The sequence below is a fragment of the Trichophyton benhamiae genome, assembly GCF_000151125.1.
Source record: "Trichophyton benhamiae CBS 112371 chromosome Unknown contix01456_5.r1.exp, whole genome shotgun sequence".
Classification (NCBI taxonomy): Eukaryota; Fungi; Ascomycota; class Eurotiomycetes; order Onygenales; family Arthrodermataceae; genus Trichophyton; species Trichophyton benhamiae.
This window is the reverse complement of record NW_003315080.1, coordinates 501,175-519,769: the sequence shown is the minus strand read 5'-3', so window position 1 is coordinate 519,769 and position 18,595 is coordinate 501,175. Positions and strand designations below refer to the sequence as shown.

Sequence of the window (18,595 nt, the reverse complement as noted above, 5' to 3'; positions counted from 1 at the left end):
TTGTAAGAAAAGGAGCAGCTGGTCGTCACTGCCTTTGCTTTTTGGTATAATAATTTTGTATGCAGCAACAAGGAGAAGAAGAAGAAGAAGAAGAAGATGATGATGATTCAAAGCTCGTCGGTATCTATGGGAGTAGATAGATACCCGGGTGTTGCTCTTTATTGCTTCTCCCGTCCAGTTAACTAGTTACCGCTGGTCTCCACGCAGATGTGGTGGAACAAGGGAGCCCGCAGGACGGGGGATATCGAGAACAGAAGAGACGAATAGGGATGATTACGGGCAAAGATTATACATACATATACATACATATATATAAACTATTTGAGGGAAAAATGAAGGTGAACAAGCAGGTAAATATATGTTCCCTGGACAGAGTCGCATCCGCCACTGTAGACGGCCCCGTTTCGTCACTGACTAAATGCAACAACGCAGGCCTAGAGCGCTTGAGTCGGGCGGCGAATGTGAGACATGGCCGGCATGGCATTGCTTTTAGGTGCATGCAAGGTGATAGAGGCTATTCGACGGACATGCTACGAGGGAGAGAGGAGACAAGTCCGTAGATCAGGGATCTCGAAGCGATCGATTCGACCCGAGGGCTGACACCTGGCATGAAGCTTTTATATCGCTGCAGCAGGCCACGCTGATACGCTTCTATAATTCCTCACCCCTCACACCTGCTACTTAGCTACTAACTACTCCCTTGCTGCAGGACGTCATGCAGAGGCAGAGATCTTGACCATGGGTCGATCGGAGGCTAGTTAAGCATGCGCTGGCGCCGGCTCGTTCGTATCTTTGCCTAGTGTAACTCTGCTTGGCTAACGAGTTCTGATAGCAGCGATTGTTGGCTGGCGATACAGACAGGCACGCATGCTCTGCTAATTCCTAGGCTCTGCTCCGTATGGCCTGATGCACATCCATCACTATTATTATTATTATTTAATCGAGGCTCGTTTCTAGGCTGTTTTGCGAGGGGGAAAGAAATATACATCCACACCGTCCGTTGCCTGTTTGACCCTGTTGGCCATGCCACCCTTCCGTAACCTGTTTCCTCGGCGGCCCCCAGCCGTCAATGTGGAAGAGGCGCCGGACGAGCCAGGCCAATTACTGTCTGCAGAGAAAAGTCCAGCAAGAAGTCCACGGCCGTCGCTGACCCTCGGGAGGACCAAAGTCGACGAGCCTCATGAATATAAAATGAGTGGTAAACGCTTCTGCCATCTGCGATCCTGATATCCGGACGATCCGGACGTAAGGAGCATCATCCATAAATCTGCCATATGGATCACATCCCCTCTATCCCTGATTTCTGATCCACGGGTGCCTAATAATAACTAGCGTGCTCTCTCAGACATGGCTGACAGGTGGTCTCTCTTGCAGTCGTGAATGACAACGGGGTCTATCTTCCGGTATGAGGCTGAATTGCATGCACATAACTCCCGTAATGCTGTATATCCCTTACTGATACGACTATACAGCCCTCGCCCACCGAGACGAAGAGCTACTGGCAGAGGCCATCGTCTCGAAAAGCCAGCCGGAACCTCGTTGATGAAAATGAGCCCTTCTCAATATCGCGGGAGTCGTTTGATTCCTATCGTCGTTCATTTGTAAGACTCGACTACCACCAACGAAGAGAGACACCGGTCCATCCATCGCAGTTCTCATGGCTAATCGCTGTACTCCATATAAAACCCCATCCAGGACATATCCGCTCGGTCTCCCGTGAGCCAGCATTCGGACATTGCTGCATCTCGCACCTCACTGGACTCCCGCCTGTCCCGGACCACCTGTCCCCGTTCATCAACAAACGGCAACTCCCTCGAACCCCCCATAGACAGCAATGGCGTGGACGACGTAGAAGATCCGTTCGAAGACGTCTCCCTAGCTGATGATTCCAAACCGAAGAAAAGAGGGCTGTTCTCTCGCTTTGGTGACTCGCCTGCGTCCCAGCAGACACCCGGAAAGCATAGCTTCCACTTCCCCGGTAGACGACGGGATCAAAGTGGGCAGGGCGCCGAGCTAGCAAGCATAGACCGGGCCAAATAGCTCACACTAACCAGAGCCCAGGGTCTTGTCTAGTATATATGCTGTTTTGCTATGTTTGACATTAATATTGTACTCCGTATGATTGGCATTGATGAATGAGCCCATAGTTGGGCCGCTGGGGCTACTTAGGGGTCACATTTCCTTCCGGCCTGCTGCCATCTGCCTTTCCCAGCTGCCGAGCTGCGTTCCCCCTTTGCTGCTCTCCAGGCGTTCTGGCTTCTTCCTCCCCTTTTGTTTGCTTCTTTCTTTTCTTCTTTTCTTCTTTCTTTCTTTCTTTCTTTACTGCATTTTTTTTTTTTTTTTTTGTTTTTGGGAAAGTCGCAAAGAGCCCGATGTACATATCACGTGAGCGTCTGCTTAGTCATCTATCAGGCTTATGCAAACAGTGCAAACATAAAAAACTTCCCCAAACTCAAAAATATAAAAAAAATAAAAAGTAGAAAAAAAAAAGTAAAAAAAAAAGATATTATTGAGATTCACTTGAAGGAGCTCATTTTTTTGGAGGTGGTTTCTGCGGCTGGAATATACACGATGGCGGGAGTAAAGCGCAGGACCGATGCTACGGAGGCCTCCCTCAGCAAAAGAACCAAGTCGAAGCCGTTGGCGAAGCCGGTCGAAGTGAAGGGCAAGTCCAAGTCAAAGGCCGCAAAGGTGGTGGAGGTGGACAGTGATGAGGATATGCTAGATGACGATGACGACGATCATGATGAAGAGGAGGAGGAGGATAACTACGAGGATGAAGATGAAGAGGATGAAGAAATGGAGGAGGAGGAATTGAGCAATGAGTCTGAGAAAGACGCCGCAAAGGGCAACGGCAATGCCAATGGCAATGCAGAAAACAGTACGAAGCCATCCGCCCCGGATTTCTACAGTCTACAGCAATTACAGATACTAATAACTGGCATGAACAGAAACAAGCACGTCTAGAGAGTCCCACGCAAAGCAAAAAGCGCTTGCACAAGAGCGCAAAGCCGCCCGGCCCAATGCCGATGCCATTGCGCGCACAAAGAAGATCTGGGAAAGACTACGGCGGAAGTCCCATGTGCCTCGCGAAGAGCGCAAGAAGCTGGTTGCCGAACTATACGGCATTATAACAGGCCGGGTAAAGGACTTTGTTTTCAAGCACGATTCAGTCCGGGTTATCCAGACCGCGCTCAAGTATGCGAACCTGGAGCAGCGGAAGAACATTGCCGTCGAGCTGAAGGGCGACTACCGGAGTTTGGCAGAGAGCAAGTACGCAAAGTTCTTGCTTGGAAAGTTGCTTGTACATGGGGATGCAGAAATCCGGGACTTGATCATACCAGAGTTCTTCGGCCATGTGAAGAGGCTTATCCGGCATCCAGAGGCGTCGTGGATCTTGGACGATATCTACCGAACCGTGGCCACACCGGTGCAGAAGCACAAGCTGCTTCGAGAATGGTATGGGATGGAGTTTACGCTTATGAAAGACGAGATTAGCGATGAGACGCCGTCGCTACCTGAAATCCTGGAGAAGAGTCCCGAGAAGCGTGCACCCATCCTGCAGCATCTCCATGGGATGATAAACCAGCTGATCCAAAAGAAGACCACGGGCTTCACCATGTTGCATGATGCAATGCTGCAGTACTTCCTCAGCACGAAGCCCGGCAGCGAGGAAGCAACCGAGTTCATCGAGCTGCTCAAAGGAGACGAAGAAGGGGACCTAGCAAAGAACCTGGCATTTACCAAGTCTGGTGCCAGGCTGATGTGTCTGGCGCTGGCGTACTCGAATGCCAAAGATCGAAAGTTGCTGCTGCGAATGTACCGTGATACAGTGAAGCTGATGTCTGGAGACGTCCACGGCCACACTGTGCTCTTGGTCGCGTACGAGGTTGTGGATGATACCAAGTTGACTCAGAAGCTGCTGCTTTCCGAACTGCTTACCCAGGACGACCTGGTACCGCGGGCCAACGATCAGCTGGCTCGCATTCCCATACTCTATTCGTTTGCCGGCAAGAAGAACGGGTGGCTGATTACCGATACAGACCGCCAGATCCTCGATGAAGTGCGTGAGATTCGATCGCAGACGTCCAAGAAGGATCCCGAGATCCGTCAACGAGAGCTCGTCAGCGCGGCCTCTCCGGCTCTGCTCGAATGCATTACCAACAACGCGGCTGCCCTGGCCGAGACCAGCTTTGGAGCCCGTTTCATCACCGAGGTCCTTTTCGACAGCACCGGTGACAAAACCGCTGCTCTCGAGGCTGTGGCGGGCCTGGCAGAGGCAGAGGGCGATGTCCTCAAGTCTCCCAACGCCGGCCGAATGCTCAAGGCCCTCGTCCAGGGAGGGCGGTTCAACAATGCTACCAAGAAGGTAGAACCCGTCCAGCCTCCGCTCAACTTTGCGTCCCTTCTCTACAAGCACATCAAGGACAACGTGCAGTCGTGGGCCACCGAGTGGAATCCCTTTGTCATTGTTGCCCTGCTGGAGTCCGAAGAGTTTGACAAGCGAGACGAGCTGGCAGCTACCTTGAAGAAGAGCAAGAAGCGGCTAACGGAGCTGGCCAGCAAGCCCAAGGGAGACGGAGAAGAGAAACGAGACCCTGCCAGCAGCGCTGCAAAGCTGCTCCTTGAGAAAGTCGCCTGAAATAGGTAGTGAACAAGCCAGCCGCTGCCATGCTGTGCTCCAATAATAATATATATGCCCCCTGCTCTGTCATACATACATACCCTTGGGGCAACAACTGATACAACCATCACCATCACCACCACCACCGCAGACCTCCCTTTTTCAAACCTCGCCGGCGCTACTCCCGTATATTCTCTCTCTTTCTCTCTCTCCCTTTCCATCCATCCCCTGCCCGCCCCAGGCTGACCCAGGGGCATCCATACATACGCTCGTGTGCGCCTCCACAAAAAGCAAAAAAGGGGCAAGGAAAAAGAAATAACACTGTAGAAATATTACGAAAAAATAATGGAGAAAGGAAATTAAAGCACACACAAACCGATCGAGAGAATCGCAGGGGGAAGGCCAAAAGCGCATCCCGTAGACGTCATCGCCCTTTGTTATTCTTCTCGTCTCTCTCGTCTCTCTCGTCCTTGGGGGGGAGGAGGAGGATGTTTGTCTGTATACACAACAGCAGCGTACGGAGTAGAGCAAGAGAGAGCCCAACGCCACCGCATGGAGAGCAGATATAGACAGTCAAACTAATAATAAATCGAATAGTCCACCAGGCCATGGAGCAAGCTAAGCCCTACCTCTCTGCCTCTGCTGCTGCTGCTGCCGCGATCTCCTCTGCGCTCTTTTCCCTGTCCTTAAGAACCAAGAGAACCGGATCTCCTGCCGCTGGTCCTTGCTATCCCGGCCGTCCCGTCCATTCACATCGTCGATATACGAGATCTCTCCTTTTTCTCCCTCTCCCGCTCTCTCTCTCTCTCTGTCGCTCTCTCTCGCTCTCTCTCGCGCCAGCTTTTCCTCGTCGTCTGTCTCTGTTTTCTTCCTCCTCAAAGTAAACCTGCTGTGGCGAACGAACGAGCTGCGGCCTCCCTGTCCTATATAGCAGCCAATCTATATCACCAACTCCCGGCCCCCTGGCTCGACGGAGAATACAACAGAAAAGCACCGCCAGCAAGTCGCTGCGTATTATACTATCACTCTACCGTCCATCGACCGCCGACCGCTCAGCTGGCTCCTTCTCGCCCTCTGCCGGCCGTCTAGCACTGTCTAGCTTCCGGTCCCCGGCTGTGCCTGGAGCGGCGCGCAGAAAAGCTACCAGAGCAGCGCTTTTTCGCCTCATCCGCTAGATATTTATTTATATATACATATATACACACACACGCATCCCGGAGACAGGCCCGTATAGATCTCGAGCAGCTCGCAGCAGCGCAGCGAAGCATGCGCCGTTGACGAGACGCAGCAAAGCCATGCCGAACACCGTCCTCTCTAGCATGGCTCCGGCTGCCCATAGTAGCGACAAGTTGTCCCTGAACCGATCAATGCTGGCTCCCTCGCCCACGCTGACGAACCCGGACATGATACTCCCTTACGGCGAAGAGCGCCAGTCCTCGACCCCGTCGCCGGCCCTCGAGGACCTGCAGCGGGCGGCGGAGCAGTCCAGGCTGCTCGCCAGCAGCTACTCGCTCATGCACCAGCGCAGCACCTCCGTCTCGACCACCACCTCCTACGACCGAAACTCCTCCGGGCCGGACGAGCCTATACAATCCTACGCAGCATACGGCACGGCAGAAGGGTCGCCGCAAGCAATGGCCGGCCCCGGTGCGAGTGCGAGTGCGAGTGCGAGTGCGACTGCTGGTACGAATGCGGGTGCTGGTGCTGTGAACGGGCCTATGCGATCATCCCAGATGTCGGATATAGATCACACGATACGGACCCATTCCAGACGGCAGAGCAGAGCCAGCAGCACCAACAGCCTCGACAGTCTTGTAGATCCCTCTGGTTCTGCTGGGCTCGGTGCAGGCAACGGCCTGTCCAAGCGGCATTCGAAACTCAGGGAGCTGCAGGATCTGCCGTCCGGGCTCTTTGAGCAGGATAAAGCGCATCCAGACGACGAAGCGGCGGGCGTGCTTGGAGGAGGCGCAGACGACCTGAGTGCTGTTGTCTTTGAGCCGGAGCACCGCATTCTCCCCATGGGCGCAATCGCAGAGGAAGATGAAGATGGCGAGGAGAAGACCGAGAGCTCTGACAGGAGTGACAGAGTCTACGATGAGCTCGACGAGCTGACCACTATGCTGGAGAATGCAAAGCTGAAGCTGACGGTACGTTTGATTTTATACCCATTGTTTCCTCCCCTTATATATATATACTAGTATTCTAATATTTGACATCTACTAGCATATGGAAGGCAACCTGAACCGCGCGAGGAGCTCGTTTCGCATGACGCCGTCGCCTTCGCCGTCTCTAAATCGGGCTTTTGGCAGCACCGGAAGCTCATACCATAAGCATCTCCAGAAGGGGGAGAGGCGCTCTCAGACATCTCTTGCAGGCGCATTGCTACGCCAAAGGGCCCATCAGGGGTATACCGGCAATGCATCTCATCTTCGTGGACAGAGCGATCTCTGCTCTCCATCACAATCGTCTTTCAACCGGCTATCAGGGGTCAACGGCCAATTTAGATCATTCAGTGCCCTGGGTTCAACCAGTGCTTCTGAGTATAGGACTGGATTCTATTCCCACGTAGAGGAAGAAGAACAAGACGATGACAAGGAGCCAACTACCGAAGCCAGCACATTGGTCCCTGAAGTTACCACCGACAGGTCCAGGTCACTGACTCCCTCTTCACAGTCGGCGCCCATACCCAATGGACAGTCAAGGACATCACCTCTTCCCAGTGGTGATGTCAAGAGCTCGCCTTCATCCTCAAAATCTCTCCCGTTGATCAACAAACCTGTTTCCCGCAGCCAGTCTTCAACTCCTCCATCTCCTGCAAGTGCGCATCTTCAAATGCGTGGTCTACAGGGCCAAGTAGACGGGCTAAGATCAAAGCTTTCCACGCTCAAAGAAAGGACTCGGGAGGAATCGATACGCAGACGTAGCCAGCAAAGCCTACGCACTCCAAGTCCGTTCACTGTAGCGGATGAGAATTACACCAATCCTCTCGAATACCAAAGACGGTCCTCGTATCCAGAAACTCTTGCTACTCCTAACTACAACAAGCCACAGTCTCCTCCCCCCGCGCTCCGTGAAGAGACGCATAATACCCCATGCACATCGTCTCCAACTCTGCCTAACGAGGAAAAGCAACAGGATAATTTGGAAGACAAGGAAGATGCTAATTCTATGACCGTACCCGGCCCCATACAAGGCACCGCTGAAAGTCCCATTGAAGGTCCTGTCGAAGAGCCTGTCGAGGGGCCAGTTGAAGAGCCAATCGAGGAACCCATCCAGGGCCCTGCTCCTCTATCCCCAGCTGGCAATGCTGCTAGGAAAACAGTTGAAGAAACAGATGAAAGCGAGTCCGAATACTTTGAATATTCGGATAACGAATCTGAACCTTCTGAAATTGACAGACAAGAACTTGAAGAGATACTACGAGAACCAATGGGCAGCCCAACCGAATCCGTATACCAGGACATCCTAGAAGAATTCCCTTCTGTCCCACCAGTCCAGGAGACAATCCGTCACGAGGACCGTATCGATGCCTTTGACTACGAGCATTTCATCCTTCACAGCGCGCTCGGAACGTATTCGGGACGAGTGAACCGCTCAGGCAGTATCTGCTCTTCTGGATCAACTGAAACCACACGCCCGGAAGGCTGTGAAACACCAAAGAATGGGTCGGGGTCGGGGTCGGCTCTTTCAAGGGTCACTAGCAGCGACTCGATTTCAACAGATGCCACCTTTGCTACCGCAACTGAGGGAGACTATGGATACCTTGACGCTCTGACTTCACCCAATGGCAATGGAACCTACTGGGGAAGAAACCGACCTTCAAGTATGTAACTTTTATTATCATTATTATAATTTCCACCAGCTTCCATACTAATATCTATATCACAGACAGGTTATCCCGTCAATTCACGGACGATTCATTGACCCTCCCCACCCAGCAATATTACGACAGTACATCAACCTTTTCCCGCACACAATCAGCCTCCTCAACGCCTCGTGCCTCTATATCATCAGTCACTGCCGCAAAGGATGAAAACGCCGCACTATTAGCCTCCATCACCGAACTCAAAAAGGCCGCGGCTACTCCCCAAACTCCAGGCCTCCTTGTTCGATCTATCCTCTCCTCCGCTGCCAATGAGAAGGCCAGCGACGCCTCTGCACTATATTCTCCCCAGACTGGCAGTCTATGCGATGCTGATTCCGAACTTGTAGAAGCAGTCATCCAAAGTCTTGGAAACGTGAGTCTTGAGCTCCTTCGAGCTTCAACGGCCGACCTTCAATCTCCCATCGATAACCGGATCGCCACCATTCTACGGCGCAGACTAGATGCTGCCCGGAGGATATTGGATGGTATTGCACCATTAGAAACCAACCCCTGAGTCCATTTATTTCTCACGCCATTTCTTTTCTGGATATCCCACTATTAGACATATAATTTTTTTCTTTTTTATTTTTCTTTTTTTTTTTTTATTCTTCGGCCTGGCTGAACGATTTTCATTTGTTATAATACCACAAAGATTTCATTACTGTGTTTATTTCTTTGATATATCTACTAGCTATTATATCCCCTGCTCTCTGGATTTCTGGGTTATTTTTATTTATTTTATTTTGTTTAGCTATTTTTCTGGAAGGAAATCTTATATAAAAGCTTTCCTTTGGTATAACTACCCTTTCTATGGTTGACCATTCCTTTTCCTCACTCCTTCCTCCCAGGATCTGGTTTAAAAAATATATTGTACACGAATGTTTAGAAACAAACCCCTGCATGGAAATATGAATACATCCGGCCTTGGGAAGCCAATTTTCCATGCAACTTGAGCCACCGAGCGTATCACGAAAAGGATTAGAATTAAAACAAGTAATAGTAGTATTAGCAGGAGAAGGGTAATCATTGTCTGTAACGGTCGTATCATGAGGCTTCAAGTATGTACCGAGAAGCTTGCATCATCAGTCGTAATGAGGAAGATCAGATAAAACATGAATCGACGTTACTCGTTCGAGAATTTGGCGGAGAGAACCACCATCGACGAGTACTTCAGATCCAGGGAGCGGGAATCATTGGCATCGAACTCGGCTGCTTGACGAGCATGCAAGTACTGGTCTAGAAATCCATTGTTGGTAAGTACTTTCCCTTACACGTCGTAAACTTGAGGGAATCATACAGTCGACCCCAATACTGTCAAACCAACGATAGACGTCCTTATCACTAATATCCCTGGCTCTGATGGCACCTGTAGGCGAGATAACAAAGGCGGGAGCCAACGACCTCATCTTCAGATGCTGGGAGACTACACCAGCGAATGTTTCGATCTGGGAGGCAAAGCATGAAGGCTGTCGTTCCAACGGCCACTGTTTCTTCATTAGCACACTAACATTAGCCGTGGTGCTGGATAAGCCTCACCCGTTGAATATAATGCTCGCATTCCCATGATCGAAATAGCCATTCCATCCTCTCAACACAGTTAAGCAGGATGATAGTGGCCAAGAATGTTCGGAAACTGCCAACCCGCTGCTTCTGAAGCAGCCGTTGCTCAAATTTGCTGAGCAAAACTCTGCACACTCTCGCTGCTCGTTTTTCGACGGCAGAGCGTAATTGCGTGCAAATCAGCGAATATGATTCTAACTGATTCATGCTGTGTATCGGGATCCGGGAGTCGTTTGTTGTAGAGGTCAGCGGCCTGTTTGCCAGCGGAGGCAGAGTAGGGTTCATATAGACCGTCCATTTAAGGAACGGGTCCACTAGTATTGCAGTGGCTACCCATAACTCCAACGCTGCATCTAGCATATCATCCTAGTCTCACAAGTTAATAACCACCACGAGATATATAAAAGGGGTAAGAGGCAGTGGGAGAAGAGCATACCTCGTGTTGTTTGGCGAGTTCTAATGCTTGGCGAAGGGTCTGTCTGATAAAATCGGATTGTTCACCCTCAATGAACAAACTGGAGGTCTTCTGGATATACACATCAAGCTTGCCGCTCAGCTCTTCGATCTCGCCATCTAAAATATGCACGTAGTGCGATGGTCCTTCTAATATAGAATCAGCAGAAGAGGAAGGAAGCTGATTATCAATTCCTTGACCGGCTTGCCGTTGACCAAATAGGGCGGAAAATGTAAGAAAGCTTAGCGAGTCTAGTTCGAAGTGCATGACCTCGATCCGACCGGCTGAAGGTTCAAACTGTATCTCACCCTTTATACTTTGGACATCATGATAGGCCATTGTTGAATGCAATCCTATTGCTCAGTTAGTATGAAGATATATCAAGCCTATACAGTGAGTCTACTTACCTATTGAATAGGACTCTAATTGGTTCATAAGGCGAGTTCTGATACAACACTCCATCCAAACGCGTGGATTCTGAAGATTCCGGCACTGGCCACAAGGTGTTCCAGCTGAGCACTGACATTGTGACACACGTTAATATAGCGTAGTTGCACGTTAGAGAGTTACGATTAAGGTACTCACTAACCGTTTTCTTCAACATCCGACATCGGAGACAGGCCCCCATCTTTCTCACTACCCTGACTTCCTTCCGCCTCTCTTCAGAGAAAGTCGACCGTTTTTTATTTGATTTCTTCGTGTCTACAACTTCACAAAAGAAGTCACTATTAGACTGCTGAACTTCGGGGTTCGTGGTAAGGGGTCGAAGGTATGTTCCGGGCCGTTCATTGGAAGCGGGAGGCATACTCAGTTCAGCAGGAATATGATTTTGAATCATCATTTCGTCCGCAGTTGGCAGTTCAATGGTAGGCGAAAGGCCGATGGTAGCCTGTGGGGGTGCGGTCTGCGGTGGAAGCTGCCACGCATCCGACTTTTGGTGGCATATGGCTGCCGATTCCAAAGAGCTAGAAGGGTCATCGGTCACCATCTCGTTTGCAGATGCAGCAATCAATGATAGCTGAGATGAGTGGTGGTCTGGGTGTGTGTCCACGGGGAGCAGGGAATGCACGGCAGGCATTGGAAGAGGCGACGTAGCATCCACAGAGGATGTTGAGAAAAAGGGAGCGGTTGGCGACGATGTGTGAATAAACTGAGCGTGTAATTCAGCTTCTAAAATAGATGTGTTAGCACATGAGTCTAAACTCATAGTATAAGTAGCGGTTATCATACCAAGACTGAACTTAGACGAGTTCTCGAGAGCAGGATCGACCACCATGTCGCGCTCAGCAGCACTGAGTTCCAGTATCCGATCCTGTATGTGTCCTTCGTTCGAGGCACCAACTCTCCTTGACGCCTCGGCAAGCACATTCAGGCCATTTAGACTGGGACCATTCTGGAAGTTTGCAGCGCGTTTCCCACGAGCTTGATCGCCCACTGCCGCAGTATTCGAGCTAGGAGCAGGCTGGCTATTGCGCACAGCACCTTTATCTCGATATCGGTTCGCGGCAGCGCCAGACAGGTAGGCCACCCGATCTCTGTCCGCGGTGGAGATTGCCGGACATATCTTCGTGATGTGGTTGATTAGAGTATCCGGACGGCCTTTGAGGAACTTCTCCCCGCAGAGCTTACACGTATGCTCATATCTGTTGCTAGAGTCTGGCAGCTTCTCACCACGGTGGAAGAACTCGGTGATAAGCGTGTTTGGCTTGCGGCCCATGGTGGCAGAGAAACGAGCCAGTCATTAAAAGGTCAAATCAAGTCTCGGTGCGAGCTTGTCGTATCATCATTTAGGAAAGGAGAGAAACCCAGGCGCGTCTTTGGGAGGAACCCATAGTCTCTCTCTGGGGAGATATCAATATACAGAAGAGCTACTACCGGGGTACGAAGTAGCTCGCAGGATAGAGCATGGGATAACTTTGACGAGAAAATTAAAAGATGAAGCGACAATTCTCTTGCATGGCAAACACCCGGCCCAGGTCAGCGGCTCCTGCTAGAGCGCGGTGTGCTCTCTCGCCTGCTGCTCTGCTTCCGGTCGCCTTAATCGCTGCGCTGCGCCGTGTTGTTCTTCGTCTTCAGCTTTTTGATATCTTTGAAATGGCAAAATCAAGCTCCCTGGAGGCGGTGTGTTTTCTGACACTCTCCGCCGCCTTTTCTAACCCCTTTAGGAACGGGGAAACATTTATCCGCGGATGCATCTCAACGTCAGATTTCAACATCTATGCAAATACAACAAAATACATACATCGGAGACGAAGCTGAATCAGACAAGAACTCAGCAAACTCGGTGCTCTGGTGGCCTCCAGGGCACTGCAAGGAGCTCGAATATTCGCTTCTCGTCCCGGCTTTCCAGGAGATGGCCGGCATTCAGCTTTACCCTGCCTGGACCCCGCATAATATCTGCGAAAAGACCTCTCTGGTTTAAACACATACCCTTCTTGCTTGCCAGCAACCGTAAGCTCCGGTTGAATATATCATTGCCCGTGAAGTAAATCAGTGCAGCGCCGAGTTCGTCTCCGGGTACAAATAGCAGGTCTATACGGCGCCAGACAGGGTTCCCAGGAAGTGCTGAAGCACCATGCCATTTTGACCCGTCTGCTCGTGAGGACACGGCAAGTCCCGTCTTTAGGAATCCGCGTTCAAATAGCTGGGGAACGACAATGGTCATAATCTGGTCATGTATCTCCTGCAGACTGGCTCCTTCCTTGGTGATAATGAGATCGATGTCTCCGCTATCAGCAGCCCCGCGTCTGTAGGAGCCACCAATAATGACGGTATAGGAACTATCCATGGCTACAACAGCCTCCCGCACAATAGCGCCATGTGCCTTGACTTCTTCTCGAGGTATCCGTTTCTGAAAGTCATCATACCGTTCAATCCCAATCTTTTGGTTAGTAGTTAGATTAGCTCGGTTCTTCAAATCGTCCAAGGATTTATACCCCTGTGCGACCCATTTGGAAGCTTGTTGGTATCCAACACCGTATATGTTAAGAAATTGGGAGAGCAGAGCATCACTTGGTTCCATGTTCGCTTGCTCTAACCGCCGGAGCCGATTAGTCCATACAATTTCTTCGATTTTGGCCGCCAGGCGTTCACCTATTCCTTTTATCTCCAAGGCCTGGCTTTTTGAAACTACTTTATTACGTTCCCTACGTAGAGCAGCGATTGCACGCCGATATGCAAGACACCGCCATTGGTCGGCGGTTCGTTCATAGTAGCTAAGCATTTGCTGCAAGACCTCGATTGTGCGAGAGTTGGGATTGTCCGCACGGTCTTTTCCATCCATTTTGTTCATGCAGGTGAATGACTTCTGCCACGCAGGACAGTCTGTTGTGAGATCAGCTTGAAATTCTCCAGGGACAATTCCATCATCTTCCTCATCAGAGGAATCCAGAGGCTGATTATATGTTAGTTGATCAACTGGGCTATTTTAGCGGACACGTTGACTCACGAGAGCAGCTATATTTTTCACATGTCTGATTGCTATATCTAGGTGATCTGGCTCAGATGCTTCCATACCATCCTGGTCAGCCGTATCTTTGGCCGGAAAATCGGGAAGATGCCCTGGAGGTACTGGAACCGCTTCTTCAGTGGACTTGTCGCCAACCTTTTTGGAGTCGGTACCTCGACTGGAATTTGTAGGAATGCAATCATGTCGTTCACCGCTAGGTATTCCATGTGGCTGAGGCAGCAACTTCCGTTTAATTTGGAAGCGAGGGCTAGAAGCATCCAATATTCTCCGGTTCACGATACATTCTGATGGATAGTTCTCATTTACCAGGATAATATTGGCCTAGACAAAAGCGTCAGGTATCCAAGGATTGCCATGGTTCCACCCGGGAGGCTTACTGGAACAGAGGACACTTGAAGGTACTCAACCACGTCCTCGTAATTAAGCCACCTTTCAGCAACTATATGTGTGACGGAGGTATCGAACTTTGCCGCGCGGGTTGCTCCAAATTTAAGGACCCTTGAAATGCGAATTCGTCTAGCCTGTGATATATCATCATTAGGTATAAAATCTGCGAGCTGATTAGCGTTCTCTTCTAGCTTATATTCCCGTGGAAATTCTCCTGGTGACTTACAAAGTACAAGGCCGTCGAGAACAGAAGGATGGTCGTTCACAGTATTGGAGGATTCCTTGATCTTCTTTCGCCTGCCATCCCTAGCCAACTTCGGCTTCTTATTAGGCTTTATTGAATGATCAAGGCCTGGTACCCCCACTGTCTCTCTTTCAGAAGCTTCCCGTGGTAATGCTTTCTCTGAGATCGCATTCGGGTCCTCGGTACGGTTCTTAACTTCTCTTTGACGGCTGTTTCGTAACGTAGATAGAACACAATCATCATCCTGATCCTCCTTATTTGAAGCGTAAAGCTCTCCACAGAAAATTTCCTTGTCCATGGGTATAGATATATAAGAGTGTCATTATGCCCTACCAAATGAAATGACTACCGTGGCTTTAAATATATATATCTTCTCTCTCGCTAGGCCCCCTTGCCCCAACCGTGAACCGTGGTTCCAGGCAGCAAGATCGACTCTGCTGGCCAACCACGTGATGGCTCTGAGCAACTCGCGGCCGTTGAGCTTCAAGATTTGCTACAGAGCGCATACATAACCAGCAGCGCAAACAAACGAGCAAGAAAGCAGCTGTCGGTGTAGTGAGGAGAGAGTTTTTTATTTGATTCTTGCTCAGACGGTCATTGTGAGCCCCAAAACTCTGCTACCACGCAGAATTCACTCTAACTAAAAGCATCTAGATCTTCTCGCTTCTATCGAAATGGGCCGACACCAGGCAGTATCCTCGCTATTTGAGATTGGCTTGCTTCGCCGGGGCTGCTATAGCACCAAGAGTCTCTCATCATACCGTCGATTCAGCTCGTCAAACCAATGGCGGCAACAGCAGACACAACCGCAACGACCACCGCAATCCCGACAATTGAATATTCCACCAGCAATTGAACAGAACCCTGTGGCCTTAAACAAGCACGAGGTTAAACAATTCACACCAAAGCCGTTAAAACGACCGCTAGGGTTACAGTATGCTCCCGAAGAAGGCCAGAATACCGGTGTTGACACTAGAACATTGCGACAGCGCGGAGGAGACCTTGTGGACAAGGAGAAATACCAACAACGGCAGTCAGAACTGTAAGGGAGGGACCATTTTCAAATATATATTCCAGGAGCCTATACGCTGACCAAACACAGGATAAAAGAATATAGCAAGCCGTACTACCGGGAATGGCACCGAATGAACTACCACAGCGGAAAGGTATTCATCTGCAACCCCCGATTATTTAAAGAGGATTTTTCTCTATATTTTCCCAACCTGTTTGGCCGAACTCTTCTACGATCCAACCCAATGCAGCATACGACGCCTGTTCTGCGCGGCAAGATATCCCTTGTTCGAGTGTTTGCTAGCCTATGGGCGGAGAGCCAAACCGTTACATTCGTTGGTGAAAAGGAAAACCCAGAACTACAGAAAATAATCGCCGATGCGGGCCCCTTAGTCCAGAAGGTCGATATCAACAATGAAGATAACTGGCTCAAGGCACTCCTTGTGCGGTTATTCATGGGCAGTATGCGACGAAAGATGCCAAGTGAGCAACATGGGCGGTACTTTTTGGTCAGGAAGGGGTTTACGAACTACCTGAAAGATCAAATAGGAATGCTTAATGGGAAAGTTGGTTACGTTTATCTTTTGGATGAGAATTGTAAGATCAGATGGGCTGGAAGTAGTATTGCCGGGCCCGAGGAGTTAGAATCCTTGAACAGGGGCTTGCAAAAGCTGGTAAGTGACAAGCGTGCAAGCCAGGAAATGCCGAGGATCATCTCAGCAACAGAGATACAAAAAGCCGCTCAGACGGCTTAAAGCGAGTGTTTCATTTTAAGATATTGTACGATATTGTATATAGACATTAGTCACCGTGTATAGCAGCAGCGGAAACTTGAGGCATCAAAAATAAGAGACAAAAACGCAAAAAAAGCATATCATATCATACCAAATCTCAACGCCTGCTAAACTCATGACCTGGAAACGCCGCACGCCGCATCAAATTATACACAGGCCGAGGTATGGCGATCAATCACCTGAAGAAAAACACCATTAAACAACAGATTCCGATAAAGGTGCCTAAGATGATCCCGTCCCGTCTTCTCTTGGCACTGATCTTGTTGATTAGATTATTGACACCGGGTATCTGGCTGGCCGCACCAACAATGCGACGATTGATGCTGGCTAAAGTTTCTCGCTGAAACCCGAAGCTCTCATTGACGGCGTAAGCTTGGCTCAGGACACTGTCCATCATGTTGTGACTGTTGTCGAGCCGCCCTCTCTCCTCAAGCATGTAGTCAGCCTCTGCTCCAGCAGGGTTAGATGCCCGGTACGCATCTATGTCTGATCGAACATTCGAAAGTAGGTTCACACGGTCTCGAGTATCTGATATAGTCGCCTTTAGACGCTTGAGTTCTTGGCGGTGTTCAAGGAGGACTTCCCGGTGGCGGGAGAGGTTGTTCTGTTTCAATGCAGAGGCAGTCAAGGCGGACTCGGAGTCAAGCAAACGGGAGAGTTGTGATATAAGGGTTTCTCGCTAGAACGGTGCACATATAATTAGTCCACGGTGAATCAGAAGAGCGAGCGCGGGATATCTGTTACGTACCCTGCTCAGAATATCCTGTATCTGGGCTTCTAGCCTATTCTCATCCTCCGATGGTTTTGACGGGAGCTGGCTCATGGAAGCATACTGGGCGTACGAATGGAACAGAGACTCTGTCTAAAGCATATAGCATTAGCAAACTTCCAATATCCCAGCGCCAACGCATCTATGATGCTGCCTATGATATAACTAACATACCTGAGTCTCAAGAGACCGGGCCTGTTGCCGGAGCTGTGCCCACCCCGTCCCAGTCGAGGTTGTCATGGTGTCTCTCAGACAATATTGTATATCAAGTTAGACCAGCTATCACCCAACAATCACATATCATATACCGTCACCTGCACACTGTGTTGTCTTGTCGTTGCTAGCTTGTCGTATCTCCTTCTTCGCCGTCTTCATCTCCATCTTCGATCGCCAAGATGACATAATCATGACTTGGCAATAAATACACGTGATTGATTACATAAGTCCGCTTAGAGAATCGCGAAAAGGGAAAAAAGCCCTAAAGTCCCACAAGTTCGACATTTCACGAGGAGAAACTTCGACATTCAGCTTCTTCAAGGTCGGCATCAATATCGACAACATCTCAACCAGTCACCATGGTACGTTCGAACACGGCGAAAAGAAGGGTATCCTATTGCGATTTGAAGCACCATTGCTGACCTCTGTTTTTTCCGTTTAGTCCGCCAAAGTCAAGACCGGCCAGCTCTGGAACAAGAGCAAAGACGACCTCACGAAGCAGCTCGATGAGTTGAAGACTGAGTTGGGCCAGCTCCGTGTCCAGAAGATCGCTGGAGGTTCCTCTTCGAAACTCACCAGAATGTATGATTCTACGTCCAGTCCTTGCAGATAATTTTTGCTTTTGAGGAGAAATTTCGAGTCCGGAAACGAAAAGAGCGGGAAAGAAAGCAACACACCGGAAGAAGATTTCTGGAAGAACATGGGATTGCGATTCAGATTCTAGGACGACAGGCTGACATGGACCGGTTTTGAATTGAATAGTCACGATCTCCGCAAGTCCATTGCAAAGGTCCTCACAGTCATCAACGCCAACCAGCGCTCACAACTCCGCCTCTTCTACAAGAACAAGAAATACCTCCCACTTGACCTCAGAGCAAAGAAGACCCGCGCCATCCGACGACGACTCACCGCACACCAGGCCAGCCTCAAGACTGAGAAGCAGAAGAAGAAGGAGATGCACTTCCCTCAGAGGAAATATGCCGTCAAGGTATAACCCCTCCGCAAACGACACTCGTTGACAATAAGTGAACGGAGAGCAATGGAGATACTAACATCACTTCGTACTCAGGCATAAATGTTTCCTTATTTTCCTCTGGTTCAAAGTTTCAAAAAGCGGCGCATTTTCCTCTCCGGTTGAGCTTGCTGCGTCTTTATGAATAGCTGTGGATGTATCAATAGAAGATGCAATGACGCGGCAATTT

General features: G+C 49.9%; 8 protein-coding genes across 8 annotated transcripts; 4 read left to right on the top strand and 4 right to left on the bottom strand.

Moving 5' to 3' along the window:
* Positions 1-2,161: 2,161 nt before the first annotated feature.
* On the bottom strand, positions 2,162-2,380 carry ARB_03184 (uncharacterized protein; the record flags this gene model as incomplete). Its single annotated transcript, XM_003010437.1, has 1 exon — positions 2,162-2,380. The coding sequence occupies one exon, from the start codon at positions 2,378-2,380 to the stop codon at positions 2,162-2,164; it is 219 nt and encodes a 72-aa protein (XP_003010483.1).
* Positions 2,381-2,571: 191 nt separating this feature from the next.
* On the top strand, positions 2,572-4,642 carry ARB_03183 (uncharacterized protein; the record flags this gene model as incomplete). Its single annotated transcript, XM_003010436.1, has 2 exons — positions 2,572-2,881; positions 2,952-4,642. The coding sequence occupies 2 exons, from the start codon at positions 2,572-2,574 to the stop codon at positions 4,640-4,642; spliced, it is 2,001 nt and encodes a 666-aa protein (XP_003010482.1).
* A 1,277-nt stretch (positions 4,643-5,919) lies between these two features.
* ARB_03182 (uncharacterized protein) lies at positions 5,920-9,003 on the top strand (the record flags this gene model as incomplete). The annotated part of the gene is made up of 3 exons (XM_003010435.1): positions 5,920-6,771; positions 6,965-8,447; positions 8,513-9,003. The coding sequence occupies 3 exons, from the start codon at positions 5,920-5,922 to the stop codon at positions 9,001-9,003; spliced, it is 2,826 nt and encodes a 941-aa protein (XP_003010481.1).
* A 609-nt stretch (positions 9,004-9,612) lies between these two features.
* ARB_03181 (uncharacterized protein) lies at positions 9,613-12,220 on the bottom strand (the record flags this gene model as incomplete). Its single annotated transcript, XM_003010434.1, has 6 exons — positions 9,613-9,725; positions 9,787-9,973; positions 10,026-10,415; positions 10,486-10,819; positions 10,911-10,948; positions 11,093-12,220. The coding sequence occupies 6 exons, from the start codon at positions 12,218-12,220 to the stop codon at positions 9,613-9,615; spliced, it is 2,190 nt and encodes a 729-aa protein (XP_003010480.1).
* A 555-nt stretch (positions 12,221-12,775) lies between these two features.
* Positions 12,776-14,901, bottom strand: ARB_03180 (DNA polymerase POL4, putative; the record flags this gene model as incomplete). Its single annotated transcript, XM_003010433.1, has 3 exons — positions 12,776-13,897; positions 13,952-14,293; positions 14,350-14,901. The coding sequence occupies 3 exons, from the start codon at positions 14,899-14,901 to the stop codon at positions 12,776-12,778; spliced, it is 2,016 nt and encodes a 671-aa protein (XP_003010479.1).
* Positions 14,902-15,277: 376 nt separating this feature from the next.
* Positions 15,278-16,369, top strand: ARB_03179 (F1F0 ATP synthase assembly protein Atp10, putative; the record flags this gene model as incomplete). Its single annotated transcript, XM_003010432.1, has 2 exons — positions 15,278-15,645; positions 15,721-16,369. The coding sequence occupies 2 exons, from the start codon at positions 15,278-15,280 to the stop codon at positions 16,367-16,369; spliced, it is 1,017 nt and encodes a 338-aa protein (XP_003010478.1).
* Positions 16,370-16,583: 214 nt separating this feature from the next.
* ARB_03178 (uncharacterized protein) lies at positions 16,584-17,231 on the bottom strand (the record flags this gene model as incomplete). The annotated part of the gene is made up of 2 exons (XM_003010431.1): positions 16,584-17,087; positions 17,157-17,231. The coding sequence occupies 2 exons, from the start codon at positions 17,229-17,231 to the stop codon at positions 16,584-16,586; spliced, it is 579 nt and encodes a 192-aa protein (XP_003010477.1).
* A 521-nt stretch (positions 17,232-17,752) lies between these two features.
* Positions 17,753-18,387, top strand: ARB_03177 (uncharacterized protein; the record flags this gene model as incomplete). Its single annotated transcript, XM_003010430.1, has 3 exons — positions 17,753-17,755; positions 17,836-17,975; positions 18,156-18,387. The coding sequence occupies 3 exons, from the start codon at positions 17,753-17,755 to the stop codon at positions 18,385-18,387; spliced, it is 375 nt and encodes a 124-aa protein (XP_003010476.1).
* Positions 18,388-18,595: the final 208 nt, after the last annotated feature.